We start from the raw sequence: 21,877 nt of genomic DNA, 5'->3' as shown, positions 1-21,877 counted from the left end.
GCGGCTTGATGAACTTCTCCAGCGCCAGGGGTTTTCATGGGAGTGCGCATGATATCTTTACAGATGTCATAATTTATGGTATCTGCAACCAAGGCACGACATGTCATTGACATGACGAATGGAATTTTTTTTCTTCCCATTTCGCTCTTGTCAAAAAGCCATATACTGGTGGAAACATTCCAGGCAAGGCTTTGTATGGAGCTCTAATTATGATTCAGTACAACAGGACCTTAATTACTCGGTGCGAGATGAATCGCAGTAAATAACGTCACAATGGTTTTAACAAAAGAATGTGGCAAAAACGTGGGTAGTGGATTTAATATATCTGCAAAGGCTGTCCAAACAGAAGGTCATGTGAGCATGGATACAAATAGCTGTGCGTCTGACAATATAACGTGAGGTTATTGTTTTCGGTACATATTATCCTGAAGAGACCCAAGTAAGTGTTTGGTCGTTTCAGAATAATAGAAGCAATTTCCCACAAAAATGTACAACTTTGTGCCAGTAACCGCGTCGGGTGAAAAGCAAAATAAATACACAGACAATACATTTCCTTCATATGTCCGTCTCTTCATGTAAAAAAACAACGGTGTTTGTTACACAACCCGTCGGCCGTACAGCCGTCTGGGAACGTATTGTTTCAAGAGTATCGATCCAATACAAGCCAATTATAGATGGGCTTTGACGTACGGTGTCTCATCAGCAGTCAGGTTTGCTTAAATAAATGCTGGTAAATCTTGACTTAAAGCTTTCGTGACTGCAGGAATTCATACTCTTTTGGTCTTTCGGTGAAGTCACCTAGATAGAAAAAAATATATATATTTTTTTAAATCACGCCGTTTCGATCGCAACACAAGCAATCGTCCTCAGGTGAAAAAATGATTAGGAGAGCTGCACTCTTAATCAATTTGTGGCTGCGGCAGTAGTTACATTGGGGAAACTAAGCGACATGTCTCGGACCGTGTTCGCAAACACAAGGCAGATCTGAAACATAGTAGGACCAATTCCTCGGCCGTGGCTGATCATTGTTTTAATGCTGTGGGCACACACGAAATTGATTTCTCCAAGACGAAGGTACTCTGCAAACCTACTGGCTATCAACAAAGATTCGTTCATGAAGCCATCCAGATATATAAATACAGACAAAATTTCAACCAAGAAGATGGGTACAAACTGAGCAATCATTGGAAGGATGTTATTAACCAATTTAAGTCATAACTGGCTGTGATGTTTCCATCCTACCTGCCGATGTTAGCAGTTATTTTCGACTCTCTGAGTTGCATTCCTCGATGTGGCGGTGGCTACATTGACAAGCTAATCTCTCACAATACAATGGCCATACCAACAGCTTTGGGGTGCCCTCCATCTTCCTTCTCTAACCCCGCCCACTTACCCTTGGCCTGCACCCATCTCAGGCCTATATAAACACCCTGCTTCGGCAGCTCTCTTACTATATTTTTTCACCTGAGGACGATTGCTTGTGTTGCGATCGAAACATCGTGATTTTTTTTTATTATTTTTCTATCTACATGACTTTACCGAAAGACGCAAAGAGTATGAAATGCATGTAAACTACCGATTTTAATGGTAAGGGGCCTAGTTCGATACAACATATAACACACAACTAATCATGAGCATTGTGGGGTAAAAAATAATAAATAAGCAGACTGCACGTTTTAAACTCTACAATAAAAAAAACTAAATTTCAAAGAAAAGCAGGAATAATTATTTTGTGATACTTAAAACATTGTATTAACCATTCCTTATTGAGGCTTACATAATACTACCATTATACGTATACAACGTCGAGTGGTGTTTATTATGTTTTCAAAGCCAAACCAGATGTAATCATAATGATTTGTTTCTGGAAACATAACGTGAACTGAAAATGTTAAGCAATCTCATACAGCCTACTCGATCAAGATCGCATAGCTCTGCCATCTAATGTCATCTTGAAATTTGATTTAGAATAATTCGATTTAGAACAAATTTGTGTCAACCACCATTCTTTATATTTCTTCTTGAATGAAGTAATACCTTGGCGTGACAAAGCATCTTAAGAGCCTTTAAATGACCTGAGTAGTTCTCCCAGATATGAGCACCCACACCAATCGGACACTTGGTGAGAAGCGAGAAATAATGCTCCCTTCACCTACCCGCAAGTAAACAATCCTCATGATCAAGTTGCCTTACAGCACAGCCTCCAATCCCGGCTGCTATTGTTTTCACCAGGCTATGGAAGTGAAGGCGTAGAGGGTGCTAAGATTCACTGGATACATTCTGTTTTACTGGTAGGAACCTCCTGGTTACACCAGCCCACAGGGGATTATTGTGTCCGTCCGTCTGTCCGTCGTGCATCCAAAAATGGGAGGGGTGGGACTGGGTGGAGAGGGGAGGGTGGGGAGGGGCTGGGTGGGGAGGGCGGGGCTGGGTGGGGGGTGGGAGGGGTGGGGCTGGGTGGGAAGGGGCTGGTCACCCCGTGGTGCCCTTATAAAACTCAACGTTTAACCTACTCACGCCGGCTTGTGCCCACCCTCACAGTCGGGCATATTTGCGGAATACACCACGCCGCCGTTGACCCTGGCCATTGACCGAGCAACCCAACGTTCCTACCAGCTCCCTCCGCAGGAATGTGTTTGGCAATTGCTAAATCCCGCAATTGCCGTTCAAGGCTTGTTGATTTGGAGACAAGAACTGGAAGAAATAAATTGTGGCAGAGAGAGTTGGACTAAGTGAGGTGAGAAAAGTCCATACGTTTAAATTGAGAAAAAAAATCATTTTATCCAGGAGCGATGACAGTAATTACAGAGGAGTGGGGGGTATTGGCAGGTGGTGGTGGTGGCCACGCGCCTGTAATCCAGCACTGTGGAGACGAGGTTTGGTGAATCACACAAATGTTGTTAACTCCCTTCCCGCTTGTCTGGCTCACCGTGCCTTCAAGTCGTTCTCTTCTCTCTCTCTCTACGAGAGTAAACGATTAGTGCAGATTATAAATACAAATTATTGTCACTCTCTCTAGGAATCAATCATAAGAGTTGTAGGATTCAAGAGTACGCCTGAGATTTTTCCCGGGCTAAAACTAAGGCAATTAAAATGAAAACCGTGATGCATAACTTGAGTCGAGCAACGAAGTTCTCCCTCACAAAGGCTATTGAAGAAAATAAAATATACTTTCAGGAAATTGTATTGCAAACTGAAAGGCACACTTGTAATCAGTGTAGTGCCATAAGAGGGGAGGGGCTGCTGGGGGCTCTGGGATCCTAGGCAGATAAGCCCTCGGCGCCAGGCGCTAGGATCCCAGTCACCCCAGACGCTTAAGCCCCTTGGCGCCACCAACGGGGGGGCTGTGTGCTCTGTGGGATATATGGGGGCGCACACAACCCCACCCCGCGTTGGGGACGAGGCATAAAAGGGCAGCTCCCTGGCCAATCGGGGCCAGTCGCAGCTCAAGACCCAAGACCCGCAAGCCAGCCAGCTTAGGACCCTGGACCCCCTCGTCCCGCTTGTCCTTGTAAGGGCCGGGACGCTGTGAGGGCCAGTGGTGGGACTCTGGGACTCCTGGCTCTACGCCCTTGTAAGGGCGAGTTCCGAGGAAGCCAGAGTCCAGACCCGCACCTTGGCTCGGTCGGGTCAATTAGCCTCCCCTAGGGTAATTGTAGCCGGAGGACCCCAGAGCGTAGCCAGAGTAGTGTATCTAGACTGTGTACCTAGGCTGTGTACCTAGACTGGTACAGAGTATCAGGACTGTTGGAGTGTTGTATTGTAATAAAGAAGTTACCTCTACAAGTGTCTCCGGAACCCATTACATCAGTATTCGCCGTCTCCGATTTGCCGACTACATTTACAATGAATGCAAATGAATGAAAAGCAATTATGAAAAACTTAACAAATAAGGCTGCAAAGTGGGACAAACTGTAAATGAGCAAGACGTGTACAAGTTCTCTCAACGATATAACTGGAAAACTCAGCATGTGGGAAATAAACCTTGGCCAATCATTGAAGGTGAAAGGGGATAAAAATGATGAGAGCAATATTGAGTTCTTTTGATTTTTTTTTATTTGATCATGAAAAGCAACATACCAGTGTCACTGAAGAAAGTTTTGATCCATGCATATTACCCACTTCAGTGTCATCGTGGACCAGAAACATGGACACTGATAAGATATTAAACAAAAAGCGTACAGAAGTGCACTTGTAATTACATTGAGGTACAAAACGAATAGTGCATGGTTCAGAGAAAACAAATGCACGGTAGATACATTCTATTGACTGACTGGCTCCAGAATGTAAGTCGGTGAGGGCAGCACAAAAGGGATGATGACCAGTGGATGATACTCGTGACAGAATGGCAGCCTCACAGAACATGCCAGAAAGGATGACCATGACTGAGATGGAGTGATGAGATCAGCTCAAAAGAGGGTGGGGGGGATTGTGTGGGAAGTCCTTCATTTAGAAGTGGATAGACCAATGGCTGACGCAGAAGTAAACATTGCGACTCCCTTACAATGCTTAACATTTGCAGGAAGCGGAATATAATAAAAATGTACATGTGTGTGCTTTCATGTGGGCGACTATATTACATTTGTGCACGAAATATAGACATTAATTAATGATATTGTGGTCATAAACTCATGCCCCGGCTTGTTTTCTAGCCATATCGAGATGGGAGAGAGGTGGATGGCGCATGTCAAGTAACTCATCAACATGACAAGAGGCCTGCCCTCTTAAGTGAATCATTTCATACTCTTTGGTTCTTTCGGTAAAGTCACTTAGGTGAAAAAAAATAAGAATAAAAATAAAATATAAATATATAAAAATATATAAAAAAAGAATAAAAATATCTAAATTCTTTATTCTTTATTTTAATTCTTATTTTTTATTTTCACCTACGTGACTTTACCGAAAGAACCAGAGTATGGATCCTTGCAGTCACGAAAACTTCAAATCTAGAATTGAATCAGTTTAAGCAAAGCTGTTCAATGCCCCGAGAATATATATCCGCATTTATATTCCTTCACATTACTGTCAAGACCATTGTTTCACATTAGTCATCTTTCCAGAAAAGAGGTTATTTTAATATACTTGTTTAGTAAACATTTCCAGGATATTGGCATTGTGTATCTTTAGAAATGATCAAGTGAACTTGGACAACTGATATTTGTCCCCAATGTCTATCAAAATTAACTGTCTTCTAATCTTTTTGTAAAATTGAGTAAACTCAAATGGGCTTCATTAATATATATTACATACTTTGCATTGTTTATGCCAAGCTGCCGCTATTGAAAATACAAAAATTGCTTTGCATGGCACGAATTGTTTCCTATATTACAGTTATCAGTGATGGATATAATATCCTATTCAGTATCGAGGCATCCCCACAGGCTAAGTAGTGTGGCTAAATAAATTGAACTTCAAATAGCCGCAACCAATTATTAATGCTGGAAGCGTGGCCACTCTATCACTGCAAGATTCAAAGGTTTCAGAATTTATTGTGCTGAAGATACTATTTAAAAAAAATCTAGTTAAAGGTGTTCATATACGAGCCAATATTGTAAAGCTGCAAATTGCAAATTTAACAAACTGTGAACGATTATCAAATCATCGGATATTAACAGTATTCTTTACATTAAAAGTAAATTTTTGAAAATTGGTCCACATTTTCCATAAAATGTAAACAAGTGAACACATCCATTATTTTTTCTGAAGGGTTTTTTTTCAGCAGGACAATTAGCATAATTCTCTCACCAGGCAATCGCCAAAATTCCCATTCCTGTACTCACCACTGTGTTAAAGGATCATGGACAATCGATCATGAACAATTGGTAAATATTATTTAAAATTTTAAAAATATTTTCCAGACTAATATAGAGCAGGATTTATTCAAGCAGGCAAACTCTGGATTATTTTCAACCTTCCAGGTCTCAACAGTGATATGTTGCCAGATGACTCTATGCAAGAGCCATAATATTAATCAGACCCATCAGCATACACTCCCATGCTGCAAGAAACTTGTTGGATTCATGACACTGTCAATTCCGAAATAACTAATTGTACAGTCTTCTGCATTTTGGAACTGTATTGAATGTAGATTTCCATAAATCTCTGTAAACTACAGCATTCAAAATGCACTACCAACCTATTTTCTAGAGCCCTTGATAATGTTCCATCTTTTATTGAAATATATAATAAAAAATAATTTTACAAAAGAGAATCATAATTGCACATTTCACTTTTATAAATTGATTTAAGACAATGCACAATTTGTAATCGGGGGGGGGGGGGTAGTGGTGGATTGATTAGCACAATGCGCTATGGTGTTGGCATCCCCCCCTTTTACCAACCTCCACCTGACCAGCACGAGGTTAAGTATGGTCAAAAAAACTTCCCATGACCGACATGGTATGGGTGAGGTTTTCATCCAACAGTGAAAGAATTCGGTACCATCACACAGAAAAGTTATGATAACCAAAGGCCTTTATTATGAAAGTCAAGAAAAGAGTGCAATTCTTACAGCACACATTACGTGGCGTCACCTAGTGGTTGCAAATTTAAATTAAAAGTCAATCGGAAATGGTTCACAACCAAACAAAATCTAACTTTACCAGGAGATGATTTCGTAATTAGAAAAGGTAATTCATGAATTCAAATGCATTTAATATTCTACACAAGAAAAATGTATAGTAAGAAATATTCTAACATGTATTATCATGTATTAGCAAGCAATATACTTTTTTCTGATAAGCATTCAATCGGAATTCTACATTACCGTCATTAGTGTTGGTTAACGATAAACCTTGCCGTTATTCTTTCCAAAATAATCACAAGCTCAAAAAGTTGAATTAAACATGTTAATCTTATGTGCTGGGTAGCTGAGCAACATGCAACTTTTGCACCACCTAATGCCACAGTAAAATTTCTTCACACCTTACAGCTTGGCATTCTGCTTCAGAATATCCTCCAGCTTTTGACTCAACATGATGTTCCCCTTCACCTTCATCTTCCCAGAAAAGAAAGCCTGGTGTAAAAAAAAAAGTAAACGTTGTAACACTGTTATGCTACCAAGACACACCATGATATAAAGAACAATGTAAAGACAAAGTACCTTTTGTGGATTAAGCTTTCCCTGGACAATTTCAAGGAAGTCTTCGTCCGAGAGAGTGAAAGTGGTGTCGGCACGTCCCTTTCGAGGATTCCCTTTGTAGACTTCACCGGGGCCAGTCTTGAGGTCAATAGCTGCAGAACAACATGCACTACTGAATACTTTCCCTTTACCCTAAAGTGAAAATGGTACAAAATCCATGGCGTGAATAAAAAAGAAGATATTGAATTACACCAATCTTGTACATTGCCAACTTGGTACATAGTTTTAATGTTGTATTTGTACTCTACAAAAGCAAATGCTTTTAAAATGGTGTGAAAATAAAAACCGCAGGACTCTTCATGAAGCAAAAACTTGAACCTTAATTTACAATCATCAGTACCAAAATATGATAATAGGTTTTTCCCCTATTTTCTTGCAAACCGGTGTCAAGATGTTAAAACACCAAACTGAAACCTTTTACAAGGAATCATGTCTGCATTAACCACAATGCTTGTGGTCAGAATGCATATTATATATATAATCTGATCATATATATTATCAGAGTATGTCAAATGCAACATGAAAGACAGTTGCATAGCTATCGAGTGTGCAGATGGTGCAGATGCAAAGGGGCCCAGAATCCGAGTTATGAAGTTGGGAGGTGGGAGCGGGTGGCATTAGGCAGGGGATCTCCCCTTCATTCCTCGTCTCAGGGTCCATGCCAACCACGCTACGGGCCACTCACTGGGGTTAAAGAACATTAAACAACTAAGTAACTTACTCCACTGTGCCGCAGTCTTGCCATCCTTGGTGATTTCCCACTGAAAGATGGCATTTACTTTCTTCACGAAGTCTGCGCCTTTTTCCTTTATCCGTTTGGCAATTTCAGAAAAGACGAGCTCACTCTGCAGCCCAGTGGCCTAAGTGTACACAAGAAAAGAAGGATCAATGTAGTAGAAGTAAAACAACAATAATTAAACGTTAGAAACTATGGCGATTAAAATTGGCCTCATCAGATGTGTCGAGAATGTAAAACATTTTAACATGCCTTACCAGGTAACTGTTAAAACAGTCTGATTAAGACACACGGGACATTAATTAGCTTTTTCCCATACCGGTGCACTTTCTATGGTCTTGCTTCAATCTAAATCCAAGTAAGTATGCGTTATTATTCAAAATGACCAAAAGCAATGCTTTCAGAAAAGAGCAGTTTCTTGGAATGGTGCCACCGCAAACCCTGAGGTCGACTTACTATTTGAGGTTGTGGAGCAACAGTCGGAGTGTCATCACCTTTGAGGTCCACATAAGCATTGGCCAGAACCACTTCTCCGGTCTCAACCACCTGAGGACAAGGATAAACACTTGTGAAAATAAACACAAACTGGAAGCACCAAGTAAAAATTACCTACCCAAGGCACGCTGATCATAGTTTTTGGCTTAAAACTTTCGTGACTGCAGGAATTCAAATTCTTGGTTCTTTTGGTAAATTCACGTAGATAGAAAATAAAGATAAAATAAATGAAAATGAAAAATTCAAGCAAAAAACCACGACGTCTTGATCGCAACACAAGCGGGCGGAGACAAAGAGGAGGCAAGCCTCCAAATGCAACTGCTTCTAAGAGCTTTCAGAGTGAGCAAAGCTGTGCGGCATAAACGGCATGGGCGGGGCAGCCAGTGCTCATGTAGAAGTCAAGCACTAGAAGTAGGAGTAGTAAAGCGAGTGTGTTAGACAATGGGGGGAGGGAGGGGGCAGAGAAAGGGGGAGAGAGGGGGGGAGAGAAAGGGGTGGAGCAAGGGTGCAGTCCAAATGTGTTAGACAATGGAGGGAGGGAGGGGTAGAGATATGGGGGGGGAGAGAGAAGGAGGGGTAGAGATAGGGGGAGAGAGGGGGTAGAGATGGGGGGGGGGCATTGCACCTCGCTACACCCATCCACACTGCTGATCATACGTTTCACAAAACTTTAATATCTGATATCAGGGGAGGGAAAATATAAATGTCACAGTACACATTGCATATTGCAATCTGTTACAAAGGAGACATTTTCAAATACACTTAGCTATACAACTTAAAATAAATATACATAGCAAAATTACACAAACTTGTAGATTTCGTTTTCAGAACACTACAGACAGGCTTGTACACATTTATATAAAAAATGTATATTAAGTCTTACCGTTAGTGATTTTATGACATGGTTAAGTAGGGGGTGTAAACATGTATAAGTTCATTGATTACGATCTAACCTTAACCTGATGCAACATTACCGAATATTGTTTGTAAGAATCGATGTTTTTAAATCCGAATATATTGCAGTCATTAGTTTACGTGACCCTGCAGCCACGAGAGAAGCTACCATCACCACAATGTTCATGGGTATATTTTTGTAAGTTAATAATGTGACAGACAGGGTTGTCTTTGCTTGACCCACCTTGGTTTGGAAAAAAACACGACTGCCTTCCTTCCACATATCTGTCTGCAGAGTCTGCCCTGGGAGAACCGGCTTGGCAAACCTTGCCTAAAGAGATGGGAATTCATTTTTCGTTCCATTAAAAATTCAGAAACGCTATCAAAAGTGTGGTCATCCAATGTTGAAACATGTTCAGATTTTACAAAACAAAAGTGTCACAATAACAATGTGCACCAAAGCTGGCTTGAAAACTATAATGCAAATTTTTTTCAGTACATGTTACCTTGATGGCCTTGAACTTGCTCGTGTCATTATTAGCATATTGCTTGAGCACGTGACGTGCAGAAAATCCAAATGAGCACAGCCCGTGCAAAATGGGCTGTTTGAAACCTGTGAAGGCAATCACAGTGGAAGTCAGATCATGTCTTATCCATGAATTCATTGAAGAACAAACATAAACCAAAAGCTTATTCATCTATTCTTTAGATTCCAAAAAAGTTAAACGACTTCAGTTCAAGGAAAATGAAATGGGTATGGGATATTTATTTCTACATTGGTCATATAAAAGTAGTGCTTTCGCAAATAAATATTTGCAAGCAATGTAGATCACAATGATTCTTGGATAATATGGCCCACAAACAACACTACATTTTTACATTCTGTGCGCTAATGTGATTCGTGAGTGACCCAACACAGTTAATACTAATTCCCTCTGCTGCTTTCCTTGTATAGACAGTGGAAGCACTTGCCTACAATGGCTGCAAATTCTGGATCAATGTGAAGGGGATTCCAGTCACCGCTCAACCGATACAGAGCAGCCTGAGAGGAAAAAATACACAACATATAAGAAATATATACACAAAAAGCACACAAGACAGAATACATTTTTAAATGCATGCGGATACGTCTAGAAAAAGATTGAGATGTAAAAAATGTATTCTACAGTATTTTTTGTAACCAGTTGTTGATCCACCGAAATAATTGTGCACATGCAACGGGTCAATAATATCAGATAGGATCACTTTACTTGGTCCAAGCTGGTCTTGTCTGTAACGGATGCATCTGGAGACCTCTTCGGAATAGCCATAGTGGGCTGTGGTTTAGAAACACAAAGGAATGGGTTTGAAATTACTTTCGAATTCACAACTTTAAAAAAAAACTGAACAAAGCACTATTAAATCAAGGGTACATAAACACAAACAACACTGCAATAAGAAAGGAACCACTGCAAACGCACTAATTAACAATGTGACAACATCGCTCTCCAGTAATTAAGGCTTACCTTAACTTTGTCAGATGACCGCTTGCCACCAAATCCCCCTGCACCGACTACGAACACCGAGAACTGGTTGAAGCAAATTGGCTCCTTGTTCTCGTTGTAGGTGTACACTGTCAATGCAGGAGGAAGGTAATCCATACATTTGCTTGTCACCACACGGTAAAAAGAGAATCATTGATGCACATGATGAACAAGTACTGCCCTTTGTCAATCCACTGCTGGATGATGACCTCCCTACATTCGACAGGTTGTGGGGATGATATGACCATACTTCACCATGCTGGCCAGTGCCGGTTGGTATAAGGTGGGAAAGCGTAGGTATGGGAGCAAAGAAGTTCAGGGGAAACTATATATTTGGTTGCACTTCCCTCTGCTACCCACTACATAGTCCAGCAGCAACTCATAGCGCCCAGTTGTGCATGGCCGTGACCCAGCCAAGCACTATCCAGGCTCAACCCTGCTTAGATATGGAGATGCATTCCAGGTGATTTAGTCATAAGCAGGCATGAACTTATTCACTTTGAAATGACATTGCCTGAAGATGCAATCCAAATAATTGGTAATGATATAAATAGTGCATGTCACCCTGTACACCATTTCCAAAAAGTTTTTTTTACTAAATTGTCTTAGAATATGATCCCACTCGTATTGTTTTAATTGGGAAAAAAATATATGAACATTTACCATCAAGCAGGAGCAAGCACCCAGATCCTTTGTCCAAAACGTCTGCAATGGTTGCTTCTACAATCATCTTCCCTGGAAAAGAGCACTCATATTTATGTGACAGGTGCGTGAGAAAGGCCATATTTGTCTGGCAAAAATGTACTATTAGTACAGACATTTAAAGCAGCATCTCGCAATATAATTACCTGATGTTGGCAAGGGCTTGAAGATTTCCAAATAATGTTCTCCATGCAAAGACTACACAACAAAAATAAGAAGTTTTCTGTTAAGTCTATCTTTTAACCCCAAATACGATTTTTTTTGCAAAGTAGCGACTTAATATAGTAAAGTACTTTGATTTTTCCACATTTAAAAAAAGAATTGGGCTCAGTTTGCCCATGTCAAGAACTCTAGTACACTAAACAATCCAAACATGTCAGTGATTTATTTCACGTTATTTCCAGTCCATATAAGTGCTTCAAATGTAACAATCGTCATTTAAACTCGTTCCATCAATTCATCAGAATGACACATTCCAAGTTCGTGAAGGCGACAGTGGTCACTCACTTTTGCTGGTTCGAATGAGAGACCTGGCACACTGCTCAGTTGCCCATTCATCAAGATGGCCTGGGCCGGGATGACCCCGAATGTGGGCAGACAGCTGAAATCCTGGTGTCCCTCGTAGAGGAAACCCCTGCTACCATCGGAACTTGTGGACATCCCCACCCCCAGGGAGTACAAGATGGGCTGCAGCCAGGTGTACTCGTACACAAAGGGTGGCATCTTAAAGCCCACAGCTTGTCCCTTTAGGAGAGAAAACCCAACAATATATTAATGTGATCAAAGTACACCTTTCCTGTCCGCGCACGAGTTAATGTGGAGGATGAGCTAACTGAACAGTGAGATGTAAAAGTGTTTCTGTAAATGCAATTCAGTGAATTCGTTTAATCTCAACTTCAAACATAAACAATCAAAGGAACAAGAATATCAAGGTGTACATGGAGCAATTAGACATTCGTTGCAACTTTTGCTTTGTAAAAGTCAGTTTCAGTGTTTAAACAACAGCATGGTTTCATATTTGGTACTGCCCTGGAATTAATTGCTGGATGTGTCCACACATCGCTGACTTGTATGCACTGAACTGTCTCTAATTACATTGGATAACCTGGTGTATATCCCCTTGAAGACACAACTCATTAATCAAATCAAGCAATGTAAAAGCGACTGAGGATCAATTAATTTAGAAAAATCGTCTTTCATTATATGCAGCAGTGTTAACTTTTGCATTAATAAAAGCAAATGATAACGGAAAATAACACTTACACTTTATAAAATAGTGTGTACTTTTGACTCCATATTTATCATACTCGTGCATTATAACAATGTATCTATTTGAACAACCCAAATAAAACAAAGCACAACTACTTTCATATAAAACTGTAGAAAGAATTGTTGATACCAGAAAAAATATTAACCAAAACCAGGGCAGTGTATTTTGGCTCATTACTCTGGAACCTTCTATAAAGATAAAGAGTATGGATATTAGGGTTGTCATACAGGATCAACTTTAGTCCCACTGGCAGGTACAGGGGAAATTCCTTGTTGCTCATCAATCTTCCGAAGCACATCCAAGTACATTATTGTAGATTCTGAAAAGGACCATAGAAATATAATATGCATTACAAAATAAATAAAAACAAACATCTCATATCACGTTATCTTTGCAAGTATTTTTTATCGGGAACATGGAAAATGCAAAATAAACCTGATATTAGAAACCAACGAAGAAATTAACAGTTAATTACTTTAATAAACAATGACACATTAGTGCAAGAGTAAAGTTAAAGCACAATTTTTGTAGACCAACATTGATGGTGCATGTTTCCATTAACGCTATTCCTGCAAGTGAAGACATAGCCAAAAATGCTTTTAAGCGATTAAGTCTCGGCTTCCACTGGGGTCAGACCCATTAGCTGCAAGCAAACTGCACAGCAGAGAAAAAAGGAAATAAGAGGCTTCTATAAGCACAACCCCATAATTCAAAATGTGGACAAAATCAAAGTAGACGAAGGACATAAAACAAGTACATTACCCTGTTTACAGTGTGACATTAAATCAGTTGTGGTCAATGCATACATGACAAGAGAACTACCGTGCAATCCAAGTAATGGTAAAAATCAACGGCCTTTAATTTTATTAAAAGGTGTCCAAAAGCCAAAGCGTACACATCCCACATAATGCATGCACAATGCAGAAAGTGCCCCTCCAGCAACTTAAATAATTAAATGGCTAACATGTATTCTAAGTGACACCATTTTACAGAATGCTTTGTCCCAGCGGGGAGGGGAAGGGGGGTTGGGGAGTGCTTAGGAAAGGGCAAAGGCAGCTTGACAGAAGACTCGGAGAGTGGGGAGTGGGATACACCAACATGGCTCCGCGTGACACCGTGTACTTTCGTCTGAAACCTTTCCATGCCCTGCCCTCCCTGGAGGCCAATCACAGGTGACGGTGCTCATGACATAGTTCAGATTGCACAGCGATTTGTTATTTTGAAAGTAGTAGTGGGTGGGGGATTCACGGGTAATGTGGTGGCAAACAAAGATATATTCTTGATTTGAAGCTTTCGTGACTGTAGGAATCCATACTCTTTGGTTCTTTCGGTAAAGTCACGTAGGTATAAAATGAAATAAATCACGACGTATCGATCGCAACACAAGCGGTATATATTTATTGTGAAGCTGATTCAGTGCCTGCTTGTCTGCACCAACATTAAACGCTATTGTAGTTTCTTCCTCAGTGCTCAACAGATATAAATACAAGCTAATTAAGATGACATTTCAAAGGAAAGGGGTCAATGATTTGACCTGTGGAGGTTGATATGTAACCCGATAAGCACTTTATTATTATAATAGGGTTTTTCCCCTTTTTTCTGGCAACAATACAGGTATTTTCTGGCAACAATACAGATGTTAAAACACCAAACTGAAACCTTTTACAAGGAAACATGTCTGCATTAACCACAATGCTTGTGGTCAGAATGCAAACAAGAAACATCCTCTGATAATATATGCATTGTCCTTGAAACTGATTGGACAGCTTTATTTTGAGCCTCGTCTCAAACGGTGTTAGACCAGAGGACGCCAAAAGGCACTTTATTATTCTTCTTTGTCAAAATGTCAGCAACTGTTTGAGATACTCAAGACTATGAAAATAATGATTAGTGCACAGATTAACACTTCACCATAGTAGTGCCATTCTGTAAAATAAATACGGGATAGCACACTTGTTTGATACTAAGAAGGCATTTTATAACAAGCATGTGATCATATTCACTGGGAATATGGTTCACTTGCCAGTATGGATGTTGGTATAATTCGGAACTGTAATATAGTTGGCTGTTTCCAGGACAGCAGACTTGTCCACAAACTGCCTTTAGAAAATTAATGCAACCGAGTGAGCAACATCACTTTTTCTGCCTTTAACATTGAATGTCACAATTAGATGTCATCTGGAAAATGTAGAAGAGTTCAGTGCAAGTGAATGGACAAGTATTTTGGGAGCAACGCATGCATGAGTTTGCAATTAAATACCATCCCATTCGCTAACCTCATAAGTTTGCGAGTCCTTACCCACCTACCCAGTGATATGTGCTTGGCTCCCTGGACAAAGTCCACAGAACACAACATGCCCCCTCTTGACATGTCATGCCGCACTGGCAAAACATTACCGAATCCCTGAGTGTAGCCAGTCAAAAGTGTTTAGCATGTAATAGAAAGTGATTTAATGAATCTGAATAACAAATATAGACTTTCCCATGTATTATTTATGGTGGTTTAACATATGAGGTTTTTTTTAGAGTTGTCCAATATCACACTCAAAAAATGTACAGACCTTCCATAGGAGTGTAGGAGACCTCAGGTAATTTTGGGATATTAAGCCAAAGCATTTAAGAGACCAACACCTGCATGAATTACCAAAATCAAATTCCTCTGCTTTGCCATCACAAAATTGCGGGAACCTTTAACTGCATCATTACCAATCAGGTGGTGGTTCCAAAAGCCAAATACACACATCAGTAAGCTGAATTTTAAAAAAGTAATTAAAATACTATGTATAATCCATGTTTGCTGTCTCATAACAACTAGTCAATTAGTGGTTTATTCTCATGCATGCGATGATGCCCCCTGCCAGTCTTCTCATTATCGCTTTACCTTGAGATGACTTGGGATGTGTGCTTTCAGTAAAGTCACAGACTTTACCCCAGTTGTCCCGCACTGCTTCGGGTGTCATGGGCTTGCCTTTCGTCCGCAGAATTGCACCGTTTGACCGCTCCCAACGCACTGAAAACAATGACGAATTATACAATGCAGATGGCTCAATGACGCAGCTAAAAGATTCATTGTACTGTTCGTGCAAATCGAATTTGTCCTCATTTGGACAGCAGCACATCGTTATTATATTGTGACATAAAATTACATGTCACTTCAATGTGATGAAATACGTGTTACTTTGAATTCTTGAATGTTAATCAGTCTTAGCAGTGCACGACATGCCAGCATGTTGATAGTGCCACCGTGTGTCTTACTCTGTACACTGCAAGTAACCTCGTCCATACTCATGGTATTTAAGAATGTCCTCTTTATTTTGCAGAATGTTAATCATATTTATCCTCTTAGCTTGTTTTACTGAATAGATTGGCGAGATGACCAAGGTAAAAAAATACATCTCAAAACGTTGAAAAATTAAAGCACTTACATTTTCCAACCCAACCAGCTCCAACCTGAAGTGACAGATAAAATGCTACAATATATTTAGTGCACACTTAACGTCAAAGTAGATTAAAGTCAAAACACTGGTGTGTAGAAGTGATTAAAAAAAATAAAAACTAGCATGTAAGACTGTACATTTTTGGTGTTTAGTGTGTTGTCCTTCCCCTGCACCTCAGATTTAAATGGTTGATTACGTACGCGCACAATATGTTCACCATACATACAAGACAGATAAATTAAGTCAGTTTGCCAACAAAACCAATACAATTCATGTCACCATACCTCACCATAATTTTCTTCCTTCTACTAGATCCTAGAATAGGGAGGAAAATTCAACACCCAATGCACAAAATGCTATGACCGTATCCCATCTGAGTTTAGGTCTTCCCCTTGGTCACCGACACCAGGGTGTCCCCCCTCAAATGCTGGGCCTGTTTACCTGTAATCTAGAATATTTACCTGTACACTTTTCCAAAATCAACAGCAAACATCCCAAATTGCAAACTTGAGTCACATTTAATTAATTCACCTCAAAGATGCTGCCGGTATCCTGACAGCTCTCATGGCAGAGCCACAGAATCAGTGGGGCCACAAACTCTGGCTTAAGGGCATCCACAAGTTCTAGAGAAACAGAAGTGTCAGTGAGCAGTTACCCCTCAGATACACGTAACATTATAACATGTTCTAACACAATCACAAGCACGTGTATACAATTTTTTTCAATTCATAGTACAAGCACACTGGAAACTGGGTGCATGAAGGTTAAAAACTGCATATAAGTATACATGTGCACACTTACACGTTCTTATCAAGAATGTATCCAAAAACATGAATTCCATGAACAGTATATGTTTGGCAAATCATTATAAAAATAGCAATTTGATAGGTGGCTGGGGGACTCAAGAGACCACTGCACTGAGCTGGCACCAGTGAAATTCTGGGTTTGAATCTAGGCAGCTACCGGTAATTAAAATGGGTTCTCAACCCAGTCACCAGGGAATGCACAAAAAAACCCATCGCGTAACATTTGCTTCTGAACTTAACTTGCATAAATGCCAACTCTGAGAACTAACGTATTATCTGACGGTCTTGCGATGAGAATTACACTCATTTGAAGAGATGGTGAGAAATGCTGCCCTCTACTGAGTGGATCAGAGGGCCGATTAAAGGGATCTCAAAGGTAGCTCTGATATCCACTTCTGTGAGCCCTTCTCTAACACAAAGGGTTGTACTGTTCTGCGAGAGATTCGAACGGATCCTTCGTCTCCTGACATGACACAAATAGCATAAACAGTATATATTCTTATTCGTGGTTCTTTCGGCAAAGTCACGTAGAAGGGAAATAATAAAAAAATTAAAATATTAAACAATAAAAATCCTCACGACGTTTCGACTGCAACACAAGCAATCATCATCAGGTGTGAAATCCACATCAAGAAATGTTTATTGTTTTATATTTTTATTCTTTTATTATTTCCCTTCTACGTGACTTTACCGAAAGAACCAATAACATGAATCCCTGCAGTCAGAAAGCTTTAAATCAAAAAGTAAATATTCTATTTATTTTAAAAAAAATCTGATTTTTCAATATTACAGGGCTTTAGAGCATGAAGAAAAATGAGGCACGTGCAGTTTGGCAAGTCCCGTGCACACACCCTGAGGCATGACGGACTGGGTGAGTCGCGAGCCGGCGGTGGGCGCCACTGTGTTGCACTGCACATTGTACTTCTGTCCCTCGATCGCGATGGTGTTGGACAAGCCCAGTAGGCCCAGCTTAGCTGCACTGTAATTGGCCTGGCCAAAATTTCCATAGATTCCCGAAGATGAGGATGTCATTATGATTCTACAGACATATCAAAAGAGAAAATCCAGGTGGGGAAGGGGTGAAAGTTATAAGCATTCAGCATGACTGTATTATGAGCACGTGTTATCATCTTCATCAGACAAAAATCAATCCAAGCCTGGATAAAGGCTTTCCGAAGTTGTCTAAATCTCGGACGGTTCCAGGATGCAACGGTATTATGACTGTTATGCTCATCATTTCTGTCTCCCTTGCAAAACTACTGTAAGACATGTTTAATTCATGTCTATTTGTTTTAATTTTCAAATCATACATGTGCAAAATAAGCCTTCGGTGCCAATTCCTTACCTGCCATATTTTTGATTTTTCATGTGGTTCCATGCTGCTCTTGTCACCAGAAATGAACCCCTGAGGTGAACTCTCTGAATAACATCTAAACATAAAGTGCAAATAAAAATATCAAGGGTACTTGTGCATATACACAACTATTAATCACGTTCAGAATTAAGGTCATGATGGTTTTATTGTTTCTTACCCCAGTCCTGATCGCTAATTCGAGGAAAAGTGCGGTCCCGCAAAATTCTATAAACAAAAGTAAAATGTTATTTTTGTCACACGACATTGACACAAGGACCATACGTATGTTTTTTTTTTATAATATACGTGTAACTGAAGTTGTGAAACATATATGAGACTTACCCAGCATTATTGACAACTACATCTGCAAAACAAAAAATCACATCAATGTGCAGCTTGCTGAAAATGGGAAATATATATCTTACAATTAAATTTAAGTAACAAAAAAAATCAGTGCAAACAAAAATTGTGACTTACCTATCCGCCCATATGCATCCAGGGCACTTTGAATCAGTTTTTCACCATCCTCCACAGAATCTGTTTGGTAAATATTGAGTAGAATAATGAGATGGATCAGAAATGCAGCTTTCTTGTGACATACCAATCCATAATATTACTATACCACTGCCATGTACTACTTCAAGAGTAAATTTTGGTTAATCATTAGAGCATGCTAGCAAATTAAAGGGGTGGGCATGTTTGTGTAAGTATTTAAAATACACACTTGCATGTTCTATGGGTAAACACGTTGGAAGGCCTTTGCAATTATAGGCAAAATGCATTGCAATGGATACACCATGAACACACCATACCGTGATTGGCAACAGCTTTGCCTCCTTTGGCCAGTATTTCTTGAACCACCTTGTCAGCTGCACTTGCACTCTTTCCTTCACCTTTTATATCCCCACCCAAATCGTTCACTATGTAAAAAAACAACACAAGGATGATCACAGCATAAACATTACCAATTATCGTGATCAAAACGATGTGTAAAGATAGCTGTACCATTTGTGAATGTAGCATTTAAATAGTTTTCATGTTTTACATGGTTTAATATTTCGTAAGTTAACTTGGTCTGAAATGTATACTTTGCGATGCATATCGACAGCAAAGAACAGACTGACGTCTGAACTAACCAAAACCCCAATTCCCTGTTGGATTATTTAGCTCAACAAATGCTCATAACATAGTATAAGGAGGATATAAAGTCAAATAAGGCAGGACGGTGCTCTGAACTTGTTTTCTATTCTTGAATATGGGAGATATGGACCACATAGTAAAACATTGTAGTCTGCACTCATTAGAATTGTGCAATACATATGGTTTTGATTTTTCCCCGGTAGTTTTGCGGTTTATACGTATGTGTCAACTTGCACATCCACTCTTTAATATAGGTTACATTTTGTGGTATTTTGCCACTTTACTTACCAACCACAAGCGCGCCTCTTTCCGCAAATGCCAGTGCATATTCCTTTCCTAGTCCTGTAAAAGGAAACAAGATATATATTTAAAATAACAAATTGAATTTTAACACTGTGATATTGCAAAGTCTCTGCAACAGGCCACACATCACATGCCCGGTGTGGGCAAAGGTTCGGATTTTTGTTTCAGTCAACATTTTTGGAGGAAAGTTGGCTTATCTGTCATCACGTACCACCAATAATGTATAAAGACAGCAGCAATGGCAATGCGGTAATAAGCCATACGTACAGCCGAATGGTGCTTTAATCAATGTTATCATGAGTGATTTCACCAAACAAACTTTAATGCAACCGCAGATTTTAGTTTTGAGCGACATTCAGGCCTGACATAAACCTCTAGATAAGGCTGTTTTCCCACTGTCACTGCCCTTCCTATCTTCACTTGCTATCACTGAACTTTGTACCATATGCTTGGAGGTCAGAGCACCAATGTGCCAAGTTTCCAAATGGGGGGAAAGGAACGGACACGTCCCAACTCCGGTGCAAGTTCAACTGCAGCGTTTAACACGGAGAACAAAAAAACACTGCACCACAAGCCCTGCGCTTTTTTACTTTAATTTTACTCAACTGTGCTGTAGGTACAGTGCAATAAGCCCAACACGATAGGCCCAAAGAGAAGTAACGTCAGGGCACAAACGAGCACGAAAGCATCGGCTACACCTTAACGTACGCGGTGCAACATTCACGTCTCGACACGTAAGATAGGGTGGCAATCGCATCAACGTTACATTCAATGTCAAATCAATCCGTAGACTCGATCAGTATAAAAACGCAAACAAAAAAAAAACTTTCGATTCATTATACCATACCTCCACCGGCTCCCGTCACGAGCACGACACGTCCGTCAAAACGCAATTGTGCCATGATTGCCTTTGTTCGGGCAAACTTTAACACGATAAACTTCAGAGGGTGAAGTGTGGACTGTGCTGGGAGACAAAACGTCAGTCGCCGTCTGCACTCAATGGAACGAGAGAGGAGGGCACAGGTTGAGCCGATCAGCTGTTGGTGACGTCACAGGACCAACACACTTTGGAAAAAAATGGGGGGGGGGGGGGAGTTTGAGAGTGAGTATTGTTTTACATTTAACATAGACATTTATAATTACGAACAAAAAATCGGCCTGATGTTATTTGTAAATAATAATTTGTTTGCTTACATTAGATCCGATTCTAAATTACATGGAAGGCGTATACATAGTTTTACGGTACAGTTATACATATTCTTGGTTCTTTCGGTAAAGTCACGTAGAAGGGAAATAAAAAAATATATATTTAATAAAAATATAAAAAAATATATTTTTATTTCCCTTCTACGTGACTTTACCGAAAGAACCAAGAATATGAATCCCTGCAGTCACGAAAGCTTTAAATCAAAATAGTGATACATGTAAGAGGTAGTAATTTCTCCCCCGTCCCGTATAATGGATTTGTCCGCCAGGCTGCACCATTATTCGGTGCAGAGTCCGGCGTTCATGAAACGCGAGTTCACCGACACGAGAATCGGTGCAGATTTGGCTCCTATTCCTACTCTGTTCATTATACTGATAGGAACCTCCTGGTTACACCAGCCCACAGGGGATAATTGTGTCCGTCCGTCCGTCGTGCAGGGAGGGGCTGGGTGGGGAGGGAGGCGCTGGGTGGGGAGGGGCTGGTCACCCCGTGGTGCCCTTATAAAACTCAACGTTTAACCTACTCACGCCGGCTTATGCCCGCCCTCAGTCGGGCATATTTGCGGAACACACCACGCCGCCGTTGGCCCTGGCCATTGACCGAGCAACCCAACGTTCCTACCAGCTCCCTCTGCAGGAATGTGTTCATAATCAACCGTGGGTCGGTCCACTGCTTGATAAAGTCGCCGCAATTCCTCACAACCCTGCGATGTAAATACTCCACCTCGCACCTGCACCCCAGCTCATTTAACCTCCACACCGGATTTCATGCAAAGTGCATCAATACCAGAATCGGTGTCGACTTCACCTTGCACCAACACTACAATGAGTAGCAACGGAGTTCACGCACATTTCAATATATGACAAGTG

At 40.4% G+C, this 21,877-nt stretch overlaps 1 protein-coding gene across 1 annotated transcript; it reads right to left on the bottom strand.

The window, feature by feature from the left end:
• Positions 1-6,437: 6,437 nt before the first annotated feature.
• HSD17B4 (hydroxysteroid 17-beta dehydrogenase 4) lies at positions 6,438-20,838 on the bottom strand. Its single transcript, XM_078862092.1, has 24 exons — positions 20,649-20,838; positions 19,787-19,840; positions 19,171-19,278; positions 18,836-18,895; positions 18,701-18,722; positions 18,537-18,583; positions 18,350-18,434; positions 17,856-18,043; positions 16,730-16,821; positions 16,187-16,211; positions 15,643-15,771; positions 12,989-13,080; positions 11,999-12,235; positions 11,638-11,689; positions 11,453-11,524; positions 10,772-10,878; positions 10,517-10,582; positions 10,239-10,308; positions 9,773-9,879; positions 9,511-9,597; positions 8,334-8,423; positions 7,863-8,001; positions 7,103-7,233; positions 6,438-7,015 (listed from the first exon to the last, which is right to left on the bottom strand). The coding sequence occupies exons 1-24, from the start codon at positions 20,701-20,703 to the stop codon at positions 6,926-6,928; spliced, it is 2,205 nt and encodes a 734-aa protein (XP_078718218.1). The 5' UTR covers positions 20,704-20,838; the 3' UTR covers positions 6,438-6,925.
• Between the last annotated feature and the right edge of the window lie 1,039 nt (positions 20,839-21,877).

Source organism: Lampetra fluviatilis, chromosome 13, assembly GCF_964198595.1.
Source record: "Lampetra fluviatilis chromosome 13, kcLamFluv1.1, whole genome shotgun sequence".
Lineage (NCBI taxonomy): Eukaryota > Metazoa > Chordata > Hyperoartia > Petromyzontiformes > Petromyzontidae > Lampetra > Lampetra fluviatilis.
The sequence above is the reverse complement of the archived record's forward strand: the minus strand, read 5'-3'. Positions and strand labels throughout refer to the sequence as shown.